The sequence below is a fragment of the Musca domestica genome, unplaced genomic scaffold (assembly GCF_030504385.1).
Source record: "Musca domestica strain aabys unplaced genomic scaffold, Musca_domestica.polishedcontigs.V.1.1 141, whole genome shotgun sequence".
NCBI classification, from domain to species: Eukaryota; Metazoa; Arthropoda; class Insecta; order Diptera; family Muscidae; genus Musca; species Musca domestica.
This window is the reverse complement of record NW_026712194.1, coordinates 592,605-614,025: the sequence shown is the minus strand read 5'-3', so window position 1 is coordinate 614,025 and position 21,421 is coordinate 592,605. Positions and strand designations below refer to the sequence as shown.

Genomic DNA, 21,421 nt, shown 5'->3' with positions numbered 1-21,421 from the left:
TTAACTATGCAAAACATGATGAGAGCCACCTGGATATAAAGCCAAAACTAACTTTTCGTTGTCTATATTTTCATTTGTCAATGGTGGACCTACTCAACTTCGAAAACACTTTTCGGTGTCATCACGTAATTTACACACATATTTTATTCTGAAACAGTTATTAACTGTCAAATATCCTTCAATTGTTAATATTTTAAAATAGAGTGACTCCAATATTTTCATTTATAACCCTGAAACGACTTCTGCTGCTCCGAATTTTTTCGATGATTAGCGGTGAGATTATTCCTTAACCTATATATTCATTAGTTTATACAACTGTGATTCATCACGTGCGTTACGTACGTTACGTTTACAATAAAAATCACGCATATTTTGCATTTGACAGTTTTTTCCAGTTCATTTTATTCACGAGCGCTTTTGAGTGAACTAGTTCGAGTAGTTCATAGTTCACTATCGTCGGAAGCAGAGCAACGGCACACACAAGAAACAAAAAATAGAGGAAGAAACACACGCAAATATTTTTGCGTTTTTATCGTTTGATATAAACATTTTACATTTATTTTTTTGTAATTTTTAATTCCGAAACGTATTTTATCGATTCCACGGAACGCACCAACGAAAAAAGTTAACCATCAACATTGAGAATTGCATTTATTTTATGGTGTATTAACAAACGAATCCAAAGTGAGTGTGTGTGAGAGAAAAGAAAAAAAAAACAAAAAAATTGCCACCAAGAAAAAATGATAAATGTTATAAAAATCAAGGTTCTGCCAAAAAAAGAATTCACGCTCTAAAATACAAATGATTTAATGGCTTTGGAACACTCCTGAGAATATTTCTGGGATATTTTTGTTGCTTTTACACGAAAACAAAAAAAATCATAAATGTTCATATACTTATGATCAAAGAAGAGTAGAAACTTTCTAGCCAAACCAAATTTTTGCCATTCGATCCCAAGGTGGAATACACTGCAAAAAGACTAAATTTCAAACCAAAACTAATTTGCGATATAAATACTGAAGGTATGTACGTATTTAATTATACAGTAGCACGACACTAATTGCGAATGGGAGTTTCGAGTTTCCATATGAAATATATCTTTTCTACTTTTTAGTCAAGTCCTACTTACATGAAAATGGGTCAATGCATGGGATGATATTGGGATTAAAACGGGGATATATGAGTGTGTCATGCCTATTTTTGGCATGTTTGGTCTTTAAAAGAATTACGATTTGTTTAAAAAACTTGTCATCTTAGGGTATGAGTTAGGATAAATACAGTTTTTGGGTAAAAATTTCTAAAAACAACAGTCCACTAATGGTCCTCATAAATTATTACTTTTTGAGATGATCACCTTAATAGGCCTCTAGGAAATACAATTTTTGTTCCATGTACTAATTACATATGCCAACTCGCACTAAGCTTGTCCAACTAGGCATATTGGAAATTATATTTTATGATTTATACGTTAGATTCCCTCTACTTCTTCAAGCATACCAACAGTGTGCATATAAATGAAACAAAATAGGAAATATCGAATTTCCTACACATAACAAGTAGCAATGAGTGCATTTGCAGTACCAATTTAAGCTTATTTCAGAACTTTTTGCATCGAAATGTTTCGATGTTGACGATTTAAAAGGTATAACGTAAAAAGAGGTTCGAAGAAAATGCATGTTGGTCTTGTTACTCTTTAAAATGACCCACATTAAGTTTATTTACTTCGGTCTAGAAGAGGCTATGGCACCACGGCAACATGATTGACTCTGCAGGAGGTTGTTGTGTGGGGTATTTGTTATTGTTTCCCATGTCATCTCACATGTTCCGAGGAAAAGAATACAATCGCAATAAGATTAAATGCCCATACCTATGTACCCATATGAAGAAGTCAAAAATGCAACGATTAGTTTATGTTTACCTCTGTCAATGACCTATGCTAATGCCAAACATTCAACAACCCCAACATAAAACAAAAAATATAAATAGCTACCTATTTGCTTGATTTCTAATTCACGCACACTGATGGTGCTACACGTTGGTTGTGGACTATTTCAATGAATGTAAACCCCTTCCTCTACATACATAGATCTTACGTGAGAAGTAAATTTGCTATTGTGAACTCACATTTGTTGTACGTATTTATGAAAAGATATTTTAAGTAAAGGACAAATTTCAATGTCGCACCATCCGAAAGGGCTAGGAATAAGACATGTATATTTAGTAGTTTGCTTATGACTTATTATTTATCAACACGAGAGGACGATCCTCGCACAAAAATACAGTTCTTACCGGTGGAATATTATCAGCGCCATACCATACCGTCATGTTAATAACCTTGAGCCAATTGGCTGTGTTCTCTTAAATTTTCTGGAATATTTTGAAGTTTTTAAGAAATGCCTTCGAATAATTAATGTCAGATCGTTCTCGTCTGAAGAGAGAAATAAATTCATAATCCTCAATTAGACTTAACAATGCAAACTTAAAAATGCCTGGAAGATCCATTAGAACCATAGCACCTAACAACATAACTAGTGTTCTCTTAAATGAGTCATTTGCAATGAAACGCTTCATGTGTTGAAATATTTAACTTTTTTCTATGTTTATGGAATGAGATCGCTCGTAATTTGCATATCCACGCCACACAAACCTCCAATTTGGTATCTGTTTCATTTGATCTTCATTTTTTACAAACGGATGGAAACAAATGAACGACATCAATGATCATGCATACACAAACAACGTTGTGCCCATTGCATGTGTGTATATTCGTTTTCATTCTGTTTTAGATTAGAATGGAGATAATACAGATTGTCTATTATCGTAGTGGGAGGTTATATCGTCTGTGCAACCGTCGAGTTAAGCTAAATAAAATAGAAATGGCCAAATGGGAAGGGAAATTTGTGTACTATTTTCGCTCAGAGATCATTCAGCAGGGGATTTTCTTTCTTTTTTCACATTACCTATAGTGTTTTTATTTACTGGTGCTACTACTCCTCTACTCACTTCCAATGATATCGCGTCTAATCAATTTGCAGCTATCTTATCTGTTTTGAAAAAGCTTGTACCAATATATTTTTTATAAAATACAAAATGTAGAGACCTAAAACTCATTGGATAAGATACTAGTTAACTAACACGCTGACAAAGGTGAATAATGCAAAACAGAAATATAAAAATAACCATCAGGCGCTATCAACTAACACATTTGTAGAAGAAAAAATGAGCTATCTAGTTGTGCCCATATATGAAATATTTAATAACAAAGAAGTAAAAAACACAAAGAAATATTTGCATTTTTAGTTACTTATTGAGGTAAACAATATAACTCCTTTCAGTGGGGCCACCAACCTTTTTTTGGCTGACTATCAAACAGCAAAAACGTTATCAACCAAAATGTATAGAATAAAAAAGAGGTTTTTGTATATTCAAACTTCGATCACAGACTTACTAACAAGACAAGTTAACAATTACAATTTTGCATAGTGTGCTGCTGCCTGTAAAACTGGGCTTACACAAGTTTTCTCATTCCATAAATCTATAATTTATACAATTGTGACACAGCCTTTACTCAATCCATTAGTCACAAGATAAATAATTCCAAACGCTCCAGCTCACATAAATAAATTGAATAATACCAGCACATATATGTATAGGTGTAAGAAAATACCTATCTTTAATTCTTTTGATGTGCAAATCTGAGGAATTCTATCATATATGGCTTAAAATTAAGGTCATAGCTCAATATTTTGATTGGTAATTCATCAGTGGAGAGTAAAATCTCCTACTGAAATGTTGCAATTCAAATCGGTATTATATTTATAAGATTTACAAATTCTGTTTTAATTTCGAAGAGCAATTTTTGTTATATATGAATGTATGTATGTATGACCACCTCCTCATGTTACCCGCTTTATATGCAGAACAATGTCCCACAATTATGGTAGCGCTCGATGATGTTTTTCTGGGCAATGCCGATGAGGATGTATGCAACATGTGTTTCCCTCGTCATCGTTGTACCAAAGCATTATTACAAAACAGAATATTAAACAAATAAAGGCAGAACAGTTATGAGTCACAATTTTCTTTGTAGTTATACCCGCTCATACTTTGGCTTACGGTTGTGCCTCAAGCTGGCGTTACAACTGTGATTGCATGAAGATATGAATCAGATTTCATTTCTTATTATTTTATTTGATTCGCTTTTATAACAGCTTTTTAACAGTAATTCGTTTGCCTTGGTGGGAAAATAAATGGAACATGTAATAGCATACGCGGAATGTGCGTCATGCTTTGGATTGTCTGACAATCTGCCATTATTCTTCAATTGTTCCTCTGTTAATTTTGGGATTGCCCATTTTAATGATACGTAGGTTTATTAATTGATTTTCCTTTGACAAAAAGAACTCCACCTTGGTCAGTACATTAAATAGGTAGTTGTTTGTTTCCATTTTTTTTTCATTCATTCATAGGGTGTGCCATTTTTTGACCAGATAAGTACACACTCAATTCATTTTAAAATTATGATAAGCGTTGATAAATGTATGTAGCAATGTTTGCTGTAAATTAAAACCACAATCAGCATGAATCATTCGGGAATTTGTTATTCAACGGTGGAAATTAAAATTTCCGCGTCATTTAAAATATGCCAGGTTTCTTTCTATTCATAAATCTTTGTTTAGTATTTCCATTGAATCAATCAGAAGCCTTAAAACAAAGTCAACAAAATATCTCTTACAACGCCCTTTCAAAACAAGGGCTTGTTTTATTTACAAAACTAATGCATTTGTCCGCTATGACTGGGCGAAATAGTATATTTTTTTGTTTGTGGAAAAAATTCGATTTAAGCTCGTTATCTATCAGCTACAACAGGCAAGTTGCTATTGACCAGTTTAATACGCAATCGCCAGCTACTGAATTTATTTGGTTAACATAATTTTGGTTTGAGTTTTACATTCAATTGGCTGTGAGTTGAATACAAATGAAATGTATTAGAGTGATCCGTAGTGTAAATGATTCTAGTTTTGGTTAATTAAACACATTGCTTTGAAATTCAATATGAATTAAAGGTATTTGTTTTACTTAGTTCTGGAATTACGTCCTAAATATGTAAATATACCTATCAAATGCAAATTACTTATAAAACACACTGTGTAGTTTATATAGCTTTTGGGATGTTTGAGGCACAATAGGTAGTAAATCTACCACAACGATGATAATGCTAATAGCAATAATGAAGATGACGAAATGTAAACCACAATCATATTAGATTTCATAAAACAATGCCAAAACAGCAAAGACAAAAATAAACAATTGCGATTAATTTTCTTATTTGTTATAATTATTACGCTGCAGTATTCAAGTTTTATTTCCCATTTTATACGTTTTCTTAAAAATGACATCTAGTTATAGAGACCTTTGTAAAAAGGTAGTGTCAAGATGGTTTTTATTTAAAAATAAAAGTAATTCTGGGAATAAATACAAAGTTTAAAGTGTAATATGCTCTACGCTCCTTAGATGCGTCCGCTCTCGGTCAATGCTCAACGACGACTGACTCATAAACTCATTTTGATAGTTGACAATTCGGCCTCTCCTGACTCTTCGTCCCTCCTGGGCGAACCATCATCAGACTCATCTTTATCTTCGATTTCGAGACTTGGATCACCATAGCACCAGGGCTTCATATGATCGGTCGACATAACACCGCAATATTTCCTTTGCTTCAAACTTAAATCCGGCAGATCCTCTACCAGATAACGATCGTTTCCGATAATTTTCGTGACGATGCATGGTCCTTTATACCGCGCATCCAACTTATGCGATTCTCCTGTAGGCTGCGGTACCGTGTCTATCACCACCAAATCGCCTTCCTTGTACTGAGTTGGCTTGGAATGACGGCTGTCAAATCTTGCTTTCCATTTTTCCTTTTGTTTCTGGATGTTAGCAACAGCCTGCTGTTGAATTACCCTAACATCGAAATTCTCTCTTTCTTCATCACCAACCGCCTGGATAATTCTATTGTAACTGACATCTCTGAGACTAAAGTTGAATATTAAGTCATTTGGACTGAACTTTGTAGTCGCATTCAGCTGCGAGTTAATACTCCACTGTATCGTCGTTGTCTCAGTGTCCCATTCTTTTGTATCACCTACTAGACATTTCAACGCATTCAAAACTGTCTGGTTGATCCGCTCGGCTTGGCCATTGGCTCTTGGTGTTCGGACTGCTGTTTGTACATGTTGTATTCCGTTGTATTCCACAAACTGTTGGAATTCTTTAGACGTGAACGCCGTTCCCTTATCCGATACAATTCTTCGTGGCTGTCCGAAAATCGACATAACTTCTCGCAGCGCTGTTATAACCGGAGCAGTCTTTGTATTCCTGGTTGGCTTTATAATGGTGTACTTACTGAACGAACAGACAATCAAGAATACATATTGATTTCCTTTCTTACTTTTTGGGAAGGGACCCATGTGGTCGATGTTGATACTTCTGAATGGAATTGGTAGGACTTCCTCAATATGTAGTTCACCCTCTGCCTTGCCTCCTTTTACCTTGTTGTAGCAGCATTCCGGACATGACTGAATGTATGATTTTACATAACGTCTCATTCTCGGGAACCAGAAATCACGTTGAAGCCTTTGGAGAGTTTTCTCTTCACCGAAGTGTCCCAAATCATCATGACAAGCCTTAGTTATTCGCCACCGGACTCTTTCTGGAATCACCATACGTTTCATATTGTTGACTTTGCGAAATAGCCTCCCATTTTCTATTACATAGTCCGCTTTGATCTGCTTAATTTCATTTGCCTCGTTTTGCAAATTACCATTGAGAACTTCAAAGATGTGTTTCAGCTTCTTATCCGACATTTGCAGTTGATAGACCCAGTCGTTAATGTTCGTTGTGAGTGCCAGAACATTTTCCACCACTTCAACAATAGATCCACCAAAACCTTTCATTCTTTTTGACGTTACTTCCATATCGCAACCCTCTGGAACTACAGCTTTCCGCATTAAGGTAAAGTCGCTTCCAGTGTCCACAAAACCTTCATATGTCTTACCATTGACCGTAACATCTTTCATAACCGGTGGGCAGTAATCCTTAGACTCTTCTGTCATTGCTGCCACAGTTGTACCTTTACCTTTGCATTGCGATGCATCGTGACCAATCTTTGCACATTTACTACACTTCGGCTTCTTCAATGGTTGTGGGCAACTAGTTGAGATGTGCCCAAACCTGTTACAATTGAAACATTTTACTCCCTTGGTTGGCGCTCCACCTGAGACACTTGCGGTTTTGTCATCCTCGTCATTCTTTGTTTGCTTCCTTGCATACGTTTGTATGGTCAAATTCTCCAACGACCTTAATAATTCACTACATGTCTGCGGGTTCATAGCTAAAAGTGTTCTTGTTAAGCTGCTATCATTGAGACCATTTATGATGTACGACAGTATTGATGCCTCATCTACGCTTCCTCTTTTCCCTATGGCCAACATTGCGTAATAATATTCCACCAAAGACTCATTCGAGTTTCGTTTCCTAGCTATAAGTTCACGATGAATGTCAGCAACACTTACTCGACTTGGGAAATCCTTTAAAAATTGTTGTCTGAACTCTTTCCATGTTTCAACCACTGGTAAAGCATCTATCCACATTTTAGCAACACCACTCATTTTATGATGAACTGCAAACAAAGTTGTTTCATCTGACCATCCATGAAGCCTTTGCAACGTTTCAACCTTGTCAATGAATTGGACTGATGTAACATTTCCTTTAATTGGATCGAAGTCTGGTATCATTACTATGTAATCCTTTAAACAACCAGATGTTCCGGAACCAGATTGTCTTGATATTACTTCAGCTGGAACTTGCTGTTCTGTATCCCTTGAATTTAACCCTGCATTTGACGTAATAGCCCTTTCTGTTGAAAGTGTTGTTAACTGTTGCACACTTCTTGCTAGAGTCAACATTATATCCTTTAGCTCTCGCATTTGACTTGTTAGAGAATCATCACCCGTCTCAGCTTCATCAAATCCATGGAAATCCTCCTGTGACTCTGAATCTTCAACTTCCACTTCGTCATTTCCATTGCAAGCCATGAGTCTAGCAATTTTCTCGGACTTATTTCCTGTTCGTGGTAAGCTTCTTGCCAGTAATAATTTGTCTAGCTCCGCAACCTTTAACGAACTTATTTTCACCTTCATACTTTTCCTTGTGAATTTTCCTTTTTAATTCGTTACTTCAGCAAATCTAGAACTATTCCTTTTTTTTAGAAGCCGCACGCCCTAAAAATATACGTTAACTTTTCCCTTTTTAAACTTCTTCTTCGGGGTTCCCCTCTTTATGTCTTGCTTTCAATCTCCTTGATGTACTATCGTTGTCCTACTCACTCACACTTTTGAGTATACCTTTGTACATTCTCCTTTGATTGATGCTTTCTCCTTTGCTCTCTTTGAGCACGTTACACACTCTCACTAAACTCACTCGAACTTTTGAGTTTAGGTGCCTTTGCGTGGTTTCTCCTTTGGTCGTCGTTGTTGCTTTGCATTGAGCTCTTCACTACTACATCACTTTGACGCCTTAGTTTCTCAGCTCTTTGAGTATTTTTCTGCAATTCTTATCCAAAATGATGAAATTCCTTGTAGATTTCTGTTCTTATCCCACTTCTGATTCTGTCAAGATGGTTTTTATTTAAAAATAAAAGTAATTCTGGGAATAAATACAAAGTTTAAAGTGTAATATGCTCTACGCTCCTTAGATGCGTCCGCTCTCGGTCAATGCTCAACGACGACTGACTCATAAACTCATTTTGATAGTTGACAGTAGGGATTAGGTGGGCTTTAACCATGTTTAATTACTATTTCCTCCATTAAATACATAGGAAAATAAACACTGAAATCCGATTTATTGATCTAAATTTGCTTTCAAATAATTAATTGAATTTTTGTACTCCATGTTGAGGTGGTAAATAAATTTACTGAGCCTTAAGAGCGACATTGACGACTTTTGCTTAATGGAATTCTGTCGAAGCTGCTACTATAAGTCTTTCTTTGTCTATACTTTCTTTGCTCTCTGATTAAAATAATGGATAATGGATTCGAGATCATCCAAACTTTACCTATCGGAAGCTTCCAATATTGGCTATATAAATACATTGGAATGTTACTGCAAGCTTTCGATTGCAAAATGTTGAAAGCTATCGGACTGATAAACCCTTTTTCTCTTTTACAAGAGTATTTTGATGGAAATATCCGTTGAGATAGTGGGACAAAGACGAGTTACAAAACATTACAAAAAGTTCTGGATAAAGGTACTTACTTGGCCTTTTAAAATTAACTGAGCGAATCATCTATATCTGTGATAGTTCATTGCCCACAGAGATTTAATTGAATCCAATATAACTCAATATCTTATTTATAAGAGATTTTCTGATTGTATTTATTTTACCATGACTTATCCACTGCCTATTATTGATTCAGTGATCAATAAAATGTAAAAGATCGTTGGATGACGTCAACTACAGGCCCTAATCATAGTACTATTTAAAAGAAAATAATCTATTAAATGTAAACACAAAAATGCAATGTTTCGGTTCTCTCTGCTGACTATTGTGGAGATTAATGCATCAAAAATGCAATACGCGACCTCCACAATGCCATTCATTACGTGAATTTTACGAACTGTGATGGTATAAGCTACCACATACAAACAAAATGGATATTTACACTTGCACTTATTGATGTTAATGGTGGCGATGCTGCTCTCCCCCCAACTGACAGACAACCGAGGGCTAGTAGTTTGTTGTTACTCTCCCGCTATGTTTGAATGACTCATGTCTATAGCGCTGCTGCCAATCTAGCCAGTTCTCTTTCTGTGCACTGCTATTCCACAACTTTTTCGATCGTTCGGTAGAGTAAGTCGACATCTCTTTGCTTTTGAACTCTTTCGGGTTTTTGTTTTCACTTCTTATCTCTTCAACGAATAACTTGTGGTGATCGCATGCGCAACTCAATAGCCAGCCTTACATGTGTTTTAAGCTGGGGAGGTGCAATTGTTTTCATCGCAGTGGCTGCTGTGGGCACCAATAACATTACTATTTCCAATATCGCTTTGCAATGAAAACGACTGGCACAGCCAATTGTTTACCCTGCTAGCCAGCCAAAAGGGTTGTTGTTGTCATTCAGTGTGTTGCAAATGAACGTGCGTGTTTGGATTTTAAGCAAGATTTTCGACATTTGCATTTTATTCGCTTATTAAAACTCAGCTGCAAGTTAATGTTTTAATTAAGCTAAGCTAAGATTGCAATTCAAAGAAACGGCAAAAAATAAACAGAAAGTTTGTGCAAGTGAAGATAATACAAAGAAATAAACGTACCGTCGAACTTGAAGTTAAGCGGAGCGAAGTGATCGATTTATTTGTTTAGGAGGCATAGACAGCCAAAATATCGTCACTGCTGATAATCTGCTAAAGGTAATTGTTTTGATTTCATTCTTTCTAATCGCAAAGAAATGGGTGATTACTATGTGCTTCCTTCATTTAGCATTGTGTTGCTCCGCGTCAATGATTCATTCATTTTTTGTGGTTTGTTTTGTCATTTTTTATTGTTTTATTCTAGTGTTTCTTTTTTTCATTTATTTGCTGTTATTGTTGTCTTGTCCATAAGCAAAATCTTGGAAATAAAAAACAAACATGCCTCATATAGACCGGCCTCAGTCTGTCAGGCATTACAACGTGTTTGGAATCTTAATTGAAGATTATTCAAGATTTTATTCATGAATTTGTTGAGCGTTTTAAGTTTGCCTTTGTCATTGTCATTGCGTTTTAAGCATTTATTTTCGTATTGTATTCTTTGTCAGAAATAAAGGAATGTTTCCGCATTCAATGTTACAAAAAGTCACCGCTTAAAATCAAACGCTGAAAATTATACTAAGCAGGTATACGGGATATCCGGAAAGCATAATTTACATTTTCTGGACTCTATTAATAAGTTTAAAAACCCTTGATAAACTAAATCAAAATGCAACATGCATAAAATATTAAGGAATTCCAAAACGACTACACGTGTTCGTTTATGTTACATAAATTGGTATCGAACTGAGATGTGTGCCGCATATCTTTGCAAAAAAAGGTCGACGTTTTGGTATAGCCCCTATACCTCTATTTTTTCGGTATTTTGATGATTTAACCGACATTATTCACCGAAAATGTTTCCCGATATTCGGTACTTTGGCGATTTCAGCGAAATTATTCACCGGAATTGTTTTAAATTTGGTATTTGACGTTGGTAATGGGTATTACAGCTTATGACAGAAAAATGTCTGCGCAAGTCCACGTCTTCACATAGCCCCAATATATATATTTAACGGATTTTATTTATTTATTTTTTTTTGAAAATTGCCAAAATCATTCCAAATGGTGGAGGGTATTCAAAGATCGGCCCGGCCGAATTTACAGCTTTTTTACTTGTTCTACTTTGTTTGAACTTGGGCAACCTTCCTTATTGAGCCATATTGTATGCTATCCCAATGTTCCCAAATGTGCAATTTGATGTATAAATCCATTTAAATTTTATTAATATTACATATTAATAAATAAGAAAAATTTCATTCAAATTGTTTTCAGTTTTTTTTTGGAAAGAAAATTCAGTTTGTAGGACAGAGAGGGCTGCAGAAAAAGTGGCATTTAACACAGTTGAACTCTCTTTTTTCCCATAGAACTCACTTCTCTTTGTTCTTTATTTTGTAACTTACTGTACCACGCTTATAATGTCATTAAAACATAATAATATACCTATATAACTGCTGCCAATACATGACATTTAATATGAGAAGGTTTTATAGATATAAATGCGTGGGTTTTTTATTTCATTTTGTATAGATTTCTTTCTTTTTGGCCGTAATGACCACCACAATTTATTTGATTAAACGTAGGATGAAGCTACGCGAATGTTTTGATGTATACATTTGTTTATATTTTATCAACAACCATTCAAGACAGTCTTCTGAATCTAAAATAAGCCTCATGAGCCTCTTAACCAACATCATAACGCGTTGCATAATGGTGGATGTTTGATATCTGTCTGGCCTAACTTTTTCGTTGCAAATTTCAGTTCATTAAGCTCACCCAAAGAAGAGAAACAGATTTAAGAAAACTAGAAAACACGATCTACCCCTAAAAGACAAAACCGAAGCAAATATTCACTGGTTTATTCTGATTATTGTTAATTAGGTCAAAGAATTTCACATCATTCTCACGTTTTAATCATAATAATAATGTAAAAAAGTTGTTATCTATTCAAGAACGTGTGAAATAAAAAATTAAGCAGAACTACTATGGGACGAATTAACTCGACACTTTGTTTTTGTACACTGTGCAATAACAGACACACTCACTCACCTAGTTCATGTTACAATACATCTCCCAATATTAACGACTTCAAAAATGCGTAGGTTTCCTAGGTGTCGAGAAGAAAAGAACTAACATATTTCTGTTACGAATTTGATCAGCACAACCCATTAAAAGTCAGTTTTGTTTTAATTGCCAAATAAAACACAATTCCTTGGTGGTGATACCTGTGCTCCGTAGATTTTTGAAAATGTACCTTATCAAACATAGATTTTATGACAAAGAAGTAAATTTAAATTTTTTTATGTATCATCGTTAATTTCAGTTCATCACATCAACTGATGACCACTAGCCATAGATTTTCTCTTTTAGACAATTTTGTGCGAAATACTCTTTTGAAAAGTGAAGAATTTTCTTTTTACAGATGGCTATACCTCCACCACCAGGACCGCCACCACCACCAGGTCCACCTCCTCCACCTGCCATGGGCGGTTTAAAGTTAGGAGGTGGCGGTGGTGATCAGGCTCGATCAGCCTTACTACAATCTATACAAAAAGGCAAAGCCCTCAGGCCAACAGTTACCGTGGATAAAAGTGGTCCTGCTATGTCTGGTAAGGTGTGCGGCAGTACATCACCAAACAGCGGCTCGCCCAAGCGACAAGTTATTGGAGGAGCCAGCAGCAACACTAGCAACAGCAGTATTGGTAATGGCGGACCAAAACTGGGTGGTTTGTTTGAAGGTCTGACTTCAATGCCGAAATTAAAGCCAGTTAATGGCAGTAGGGGTATGAATGTTATTTCCAATTGTTTGCGAAAATACATTTAACCAATTTTTTCCTAATAGCAAGCCCAGCTGCATCGTCTTCAGCAACAAATGGTCGCAGCAACAGCCCTCCATCAGCGCCAACATCAAATGCAGTATCAAACAGTGGTCCAATGGATTTCAGTGCAGAACTAACAAAACATTTGACCCTTAAACGGCAAAAACAGCAACAACAGCAAACGTCAGGCTCCACACCTCATATCAATGCCACAGAAGCGAATTTCAAAACAAATCGCGGACCACCACCTCAACCACCAACACAGCCACCCAAAAACTTATCAACGGTATGTTGCTCTCTAAAAAAAAATCAAAAAAAAAAAACAAAAAAGCTATCCAAAATAAATTATATTCAAATTAATTGCCCTTTCTTTGTTGTACTACTTTTTTCCATTTCAGAGCACTTCCGATTCTATTTTGGAAAAGAGCAGATCCAATGCCACACGTCCAACAATTTTACCGAACAACGATACATCGAAGCAACCCATTCCAGCCACAACATCGGAAATCAATAGTAAATTAATGAAGCAAATAAACACTGGGGGAAGTGTAAGGAGTAAAGCCGCCAATCTAAAGTGAGTACTATTACTGTTCATAACGTTGACAATGCCCCCTGTATATTTCGAAGACCATTGTGTGGTTATTACTATTCATAGAAGGACAGAAATGGTACGGTTTTGTTTTCCTTTATTCACATTAGATTCAAATTTTTCTGTTAGTCAGATGTTTTTTTTTTTGTCTCTTTGTGGTTTTTTTTACATTTTTTAAAACATTTTTTAATGGTGCATCGCTGCCAACTTTTGCAGTTCACGATATAAATAAACGATAACCACAATGTAAATTTAATTTTTTATCTCCGGCGTATATATCTTTTGCACCACTATATAAATTCGAAATAAGTCTAGTCGGCATGTCTGGAAAGGGAAATTTAAAACTTTCATTGGTTCTTTCGGAATTTGGTTGTGTAAATATTTATATATTCATATGCATTTCAATACAAGTGAAATTGGCTGGCCAACTTTTATTGCCATCGTTTACATATATAAATAAAGAGTAAATATTAAGTTTGACGAAGTATCTGCCCGAGTTTTAGTTAGAAATATAATACACGGAATTTGTACTCTATTTCAATAGGAAGATAAAATCGTGAACGCGGCGTTTTTTTTCAGTCAAAGAGAAAAACTTGAGCTGTTCGGATGTCACATTTGAATTATTCATTGTTCATTAACATTATGTGTTACACACATTCAAACACTATTCAGAATTTTTCGTTAGCGAGGATATCGCACATTTAAAACATATGTTCCTTCTTATTGCATGCCAAATTTTGTTATTGGTGTATATATTTGTTTATCTTTTTTTTTAGTTATTAGTATTTTATTTTTTATTATGTAAATTTATTTTACACCACTTTTTTGTTTTGGTTTTCACAGCTTGACATTAGGGAATAATAATGTATTTGTAAATAATAACAACAATGACAGTAATACAAAAACATCATCCCTAAATACCACAACCAACTATTCAAACAACAACAGCCACACAAATAGCTCATCGTCATTGGTAGCATCATCGGCAACATCGGGATCATTGCGTAATCTAGCACCAAACAAGTCGACCTTATTTAGTAGCAATGCCGGTGGAAATGGTAGCACTAGCAGTAGTCCATCTGCATCCGCGTCACCATCTCCGCCAACGAAATCTCCACTGCTGCTTTCCATGAAGCCTAACCATGGCAAACCGAACTTTGCCCCAAAGCCACCAGGTCTGCAGCAATTGGCTGGCCAAAGGCCAGCCGTGGCACGTCACCATAGTATGAAATCACCCAGGTATTAAACAATGAAATTGCCTCCTCCTTGCTCATTAACAAAGCTTAGCAAACAAAATAAAGCTTACATAGCTCATAGCTCACATTTCAAAAACAAACCTTTCCAAAACAAAACTCACTTAAACATTTCCAACGTGCTTGTTTAGATAATTTCATGTTGATAATTGGTTTTAAACGGCTTCAAATAACGAATCTTAATCCCATCTGCTGAAGATTGAAGCTCATAATTTTATTTGTATTTAAATGTTAATAGGTCACCGCCAATAACAACTTCGGGTGGAGGTCCAGTATTCCCAACACAACAACAATTCGGAACAATGCGCACACCATTGGCGCAATCGCATGAAGCTATTAATTCTGGTTTGCGATCGGCACCTCAACCACCAATTGGTAAGCAATTGAAACTTCGTTGAATGTTTCATATTTATGCTAAAAGCGTTTTGTTTGATTCAATTCGAATAGGTCGACCTACAGTGGCACCACCCAAGCCCCCAAGTGTTAAGCCACCACCGCCGCCCACACCAGCACGCAGTACATCGAATTCGAACCTAAATCTTTATTCTAGTACCAACTCAAGTTCTAATTCCGCATCATCTGCTGCGCCTGTTGTGGCCATCAATACGGCGCTAATATCGTCAGCAACAAGCGTGAACTCGTCGCCACCTTCCACTCAACCGCCCTCCAATTCTTCATCAACGAACAGTGTATCCGCTTTGCGTGATCAATTTCGCACCGGTGCAAATTCAACACCGCCACCTCCCCCACCACCATCTTCTACCGCCATGTCTCCGCCAGCGAAGTCTTCGAGTAGTCCACTGAGCAGTAAATCTCCGAAACCAATTATACTAAATGGAGGTCCAATCAATGCGCCACCTTTACCGCCACATAGGACATGTCCAGCGCCACCGCCACCACAAAGACAATCTAGCAGTGGTAACGTAACTGTAAGTAGTCGCGGAAAAAATCCAAAAAAAAAGAAAAAATAGGTATCATGTCGTGTTGCACGACAGTCATACAGCTATGGTTAGCAATTTTTTTGTTTCTTGTAGCTCCGATCTAGTGGAATTTATCCTTTTAGCTTTATATTTACATTTGAGGATGTCCTTTTTAACATATATGGCCTTGATGGCGCCAATATGTCTAGAGCATCAATTCAATACGTTTTCGTTGTGTTCATTCGGCTATGGTATTTGTGAGTCGAACTAATGAATATGTATTCGAATTGGGGTGAGAGGACTTTCATTCATTCATTCATGCAAATCTTACGGTTTCTCTTCAACCCCTAAAAGTAGGCAATAATTGTCTACACATTATAACCCGAGAGATATACAACGAACCCTCCGTAATGGGGAAAATGTTGTGCAAACACTTTTCTCATTCTTTTCGTGTGCCATTTATTCTCTCTTCTTGCTCACAGCGTAGAAGCGTAAAATTTAAACAACCCACAGCACAAGCACTATGTTATACCTCAACATTTTGCTCGCATCCAATTCTCTTTATACCTTTTTATGACTGTTTGTGGCGGAAAGTTGTTGCTTGTCCTATTTGTGTTACACCATATATATATACTCCTATCACTGTTTGTGTCGCATTTCACTGCATTCGGACGAAACACAGTCAACAATAATACTACGATTGTTATGGAAAAATCGTTAAAGGAAAATACATGCGTTAAATTAAGTGGAAACGCTTGAATTGGATTGAAATATAAACTAATCGCATAGTGTAACGTGTCGAGGGGAGTGAACGAAGAGATACATTTTACAAGTGCTACGTGTATTGACATTTCTTCAAATACCTATGATGATTAATTACAGAAATAGGGTAATTTTGTCCAATACATAGTATAGGCATGTGTCCAAATAAGGCATACATTTTTCTGTTGGAAACAGTTTATATTGTAATAAAAGGATTCCGATGTTAACTTATACAAAACTCGGGTATTAATGTTCCAAATGTTCTACATTTTTCTTTTTAGTCGAGTGGAGCCCCACCTGTACCACCTCAACGCCATTCATCCATACGAGCCAATGCTCCACTTACACCACCAGCTGGCATCAATGCAGCCCCCAACTTTGGCAGTGCAAATGCTGTAAGTCGTTTGGTCACTGATTTGGAATCCAAGTTCGGTAAACGTTTCCACAATGTAACCGAGTTCCCTAAGCCCCCACCATTTGTGAACATTCACAAAGCGTATCCTAGTCGAACCGTCAAAGCAACAAATGGTATGTAACATGCAAGCAAAGGCATCACTCTTCATTTGCCCGTATTTCAAATGTAAACTATGAAAATGGCAATGATTGGAAGATGATGGTGAAATGAAGTCGGAATGCATTTCATTTGCCGTTTAAAAATTATGTTTCTTCTTATAACCTACCACATAAGTTTTAAAATTATTCTTTGTTTTTATTTTATTTGGATACAATTGTTTACAGCATCTTCTTAGAAAGAACACTGCACGCGAGAGATATTCGAAAATGTAATGAACTTTTCTTAACTAATTCATATACAACAAATATACTATCTGCAAATGTATTATTTTAAGCGATTTCCAAGCAAAGCATTTTACACCTCCCCCCTCCTTCTTCCCACTGTAATATTTTGTATATTGAATTTTTATTATTATTATTATTTGTAAATGCCTTTTATAATTTTACTTTTAATGTTATCTAATCATTAAACTAATTTAATGTTTCCCAAAAGATCGTTGAAGTCAGAACTCTTTGCAAAAAAAAAAAAAAATGAATTATAGCTTTATATTGAATTCTTGTGTATTTGTTTTTATACATTTATAACATTTGATTTTAGAAGATGTTATCATGTTATATTACGTTTGGTACTGAAAATTTCAACTCTAGAATGTAGTCCAACATCAAATAGTTAGACAAAACATTCTTGTGTAATCCTGATGAATCGTCTAAAGATCGGCCGGTCGTTTCGATTTCCAATACAATATACCTATAATATTATATGTTATAGATCGCATGCAACTCATTACTTTTTTTATTTACATTTGTAAAAAATATTGTTTCCGTTTGAATTATGATTACAAATTTAGCAAAACCCAAATCACATTTACACTTACATACATATTTCTACACACAAACAACTCTTGTATTATCTTTTTACACATGTGTGAAATAAAATATCAAATAAAAGAAATAACCGCATATACAATCATTGTTTTTTTTTATTTTTATTTTTTTTTCTTTTTATTATTATTTAGATTGAATGTGTGAAAAAAGTGATCACAGGATAAGAACAATTCTGATCGCCTTATTAGGATTATTTTAGTTTCATTATAATGTTGATAGTTTTTTTTTTTGTGTGTGAGGACATCTTTAAATTAATGTTAGCTGGTAAAATTTGATTCCAACTAAGAGTGTTTTCATTTGCAACTTAAAATTTGTAGAACATTTGGGTTTCCTTTTTTTTAGATTATATCGTCAAGGGACTTTTTATTTTTCATATACACTCTTGATTATCTCATAACCATTTGTTTTTCATTATTTCCATGTTAATAGTTTTTTTTATTTGGCAGATTCAGATATCAAAATTGCTAAGCTGAGCTACATGATAAAAAAGAGCTTTTCTCTATAGTTTTTTTTAGAGTATTTCTTATTATTCCATTGGGAAATAATGTGATATTAAATTTGGCCTTTTTTTCTGAAAATTAAAATAAAATTTGCTTCCAATTAGAATGTTTTTGTTTAAAATAAGGCGCACAACTCTCATTTTTTTGTAATCTGTTTTGTTGATTTGCCCAGAGATTTTAATTTCTCATGCATTTTCAAATGTACACACGAGTAAAATATTTGATATTAAAAATGGTATTTCAATAATTGATCGTATTTTCCAGCTATTACTACTAACAACAACAATAATGTCACCACTGATAATAATAACACAAATCCATTAGTACCATCAAACACAACTTCAAGTGCAATGGCGAAGACCACAAAACCGATTCAACCCGCCGGTTATCAACCATTCAAAAAACATAGAGCTCCAGCACCTCCGCCACCTCCTCAAGCTGGTGTTGCCGCCGCAACCGTGTCGGTGATACGACAATCTAGTTTTCTTTATGGTGCTGCGGGTGTTGGGCCTCAACAGAGCCATTAGTAAGGTGGACATTTAAAAAAGGGATATTTCTGTTTTTACACATCAATTCTTGGTATTAAATTATTATTATGATATTACCCTTAGAGATGTGCAAGCAATGCAAAACAATTGTAAACATGTAAATCAAATAAATTGTTAGACTTTTTTATTATTGATGTAATCACTATATATACGGTATACCTAGAACAAATATTAATGAATATTACAAATATATACATATTGTATTAATGGTACAATAGCATATATTCTCAAACAAATGCCTTCATAATGAATAGTTGTGTACTTTATATGTAAAACTTCCCATTGAGTTTTTCTATATTTACTTATACAAATACGCTATATTGGATGAAAATATCTTCTTAATATATTTCTATAAGTACTGTATAATATTATTAAATAATTGTCTTCTCTTACCAAAAAGGTACCCGTTTGTGAACAGTGGTGAAATGCATATTATCAATTAAACCATGAATACAAAAAATAATACATAATAAATATAGCACAAGTAGCCAATGCAAGATTAATAGCACAAAACTCATCGAAGAAAGGAATAGTGCAATTTACATTCCAAAAGAAGAGCAAACGTAATAAAGTGCATTAAAGCAATATTAGTTACAAGAATAATTCCATATACCTATTTCTAGTTAAAAAAAAGAAACATATACAGTAAATAAATATCAAGCTGTTTGCATAATCCATGTCAAAAAATTATATTCTTCAAGAACCAAAAATAATAAAAAGTGTTTATAACAACAGTTTTTCACATTTATTGATAGCAATCATGTTTTTTGTATGTGAACGGAGTTTGTTAACATGGCACTTACTATTTTTACTCTCTCTACTGCTTAATTTTCAATATTATCCAAATTTGTCGGTCAAATTTCGTTAATTACCGATTTTTTCAACACAGAAAAATTATAATTCCATCTTTCTCATTTATTCAATTTTGACAAAGTCAAATTCAAATAAAGTACAAATTCAAATAAACGTTATCAAATTAGAATCTGCGATTATCGATAATTATCGTTAAATAGTTACAGATTCTGTGATGGAAACCTTTCAACTCGTTCTATGGAATTCGAATCGAATACATCTCATTGGTTTTATATAATGAATATATTTTTATTCGGCAGAATATTCAATAATCACCCTTATTACGGCTGGCGTAGTCGTATCGAAAATTGCAATTTGACGCGTCGTAACGACTAATTGGTATTATGTGTGTCGTATGCGAGAAATTACAACTCTGTATGAAATTCTGTTACAATTTTCGTACCACAAGACGCGTTCTTATTCGACAAACACTGCAAAATTAGTCGTTAGAGATTTTGTTGCCGACACCACACAAAAGTTTATCCAAATTGACATTACAAAAGAATAAATAATATACAAAATGGATTTTAATAAGAAGTATGTATCAACATTACAAAAATATTTGTATGTACATCTTTTTCTAGATTTATAGTCAGATCAAGGAAACAATTTGACGAAATGATCCAGATCTTGCCAATTAATCGAAATTTGTCTAGAGGTTACAGCAATGGCTTGAAAAATATTAACATCAAGGAAGAATGGTGCAAAACTCAATATCCTAGGACCGCCGGTTCGAACAGTCGAGGACTGGATAAAAGTCAGGACCGACTACAAATTCAAATTGAGGAAAAAGCTAGTTCATACCAAGGTAGAATGTAGTGCTACGGATGGAAGCCCCTTCAAGCAGTTCATTTTAAGCGACACGGAGGAAGCAGCATCACGCTTGTTACAATTAGAGACAATTGTAAATGCAGGGAAAAAAACAATTGGAATTCAACAGCGTCCAACACCTGGTGATCTGGAGACTGACTTTTCCAAGGGTAAACAGACTACACCGAAATACGCAACAGAAGCAGGATGTGGTCATCCGGGATGTCTGTACGCTTCCCTCTGTAAGCAAAAATAACCCGCATTATTTTTCGCCTCAATTTAAAATCATTTTGAATATACTCATCTTCATCCTCAGTTAAAAAATTGCCAGGACTTAACATATTTCAATATTTAATGAAACAAATAATCGTTTTACTTCAACCATTTCAACTGACGCTTTTATTTCTTTTAACCGGGTAGCTCGTAAATTCAAAAAATGTGTATTATTCCAGAGCACCCTGCTTTTTCATATCTATTACAAAAAAGACGTAGTCGAAAATTGTACATAATACAAAAATTTCTAGTTACGACAACGCCTACGACTACGTCTACGACACCTGAACGCCTACGACAACGCCAACCATAATAAGGGTGAATATATATGTATAATATAATCACAATTTCCA

At 35.0% G+C, this 21,421-nt stretch overlaps 1 protein-coding gene across 5 annotated transcripts; it reads left to right on the top strand.

The window, feature by feature from the left end:
* The first annotated feature begins 418 nt into the window (after positions 1 to 418).
* On the top strand, positions 419 to 19,865 carry LOC131801153 (WAS/WASL-interacting protein family member 1-like). 5 transcript variants are annotated; one of them, XM_059119271.1, is made up of 9 exons: positions 420 to 684; positions 12,767 to 13,127; positions 13,187 to 13,449; positions 13,562 to 13,737; positions 14,596 to 14,991; positions 15,244 to 15,380; positions 15,453 to 15,934; positions 16,969 to 17,215; positions 18,850 to 19,865. In XM_059119271.1, exons 2-9 carry the CDS (start codon positions 12,767 to 12,769, stop codon positions 19,110 to 19,112), a joined length of 2,325 nt encoding a protein of 774 aa, XP_058975254.1. In that variant the 5' UTR covers positions 420 to 684; the 3' UTR covers positions 19,113 to 19,865. The 5 variants fall into 5 exon arrangements, with proteins under 5 accessions (XP_058975258.1, XP_058975254.1, XP_058975257.1 ...); XM_059119274.1 differs by lacking the exon at positions 18,850 to 19,865 and adding an exon at positions 17,426 to 18,167; XM_059119272.1 differs by lacking the exon at positions 420 to 684 and adding an exon at positions 718 to 1,022.
* Positions 19,866 to 21,421: the final 1,556 nt, after the last annotated feature.

Coding starts and splice junctions, on each gene's coding strand:
- LOC131801153 (XM_059119271.1), top strand. CDS start 12,767: ATGGCTATACCTCCACCACCAGGACCGCCACCACCACCAGGTCCACCT. Junction 13,128..13,186: donor GCCAGTTAATGGCAGTAGGG/GTATGAATGTTA, acceptor TTTTCCTAATAG/CAAGCCCAGCTGCATCGTCT. Junction 14,992..15,243: donor CATAGTATGAAATCACCCAG/GTATTAAACAAT, acceptor AAATGTTAATAG/GTCACCGCCAATAACAACTT.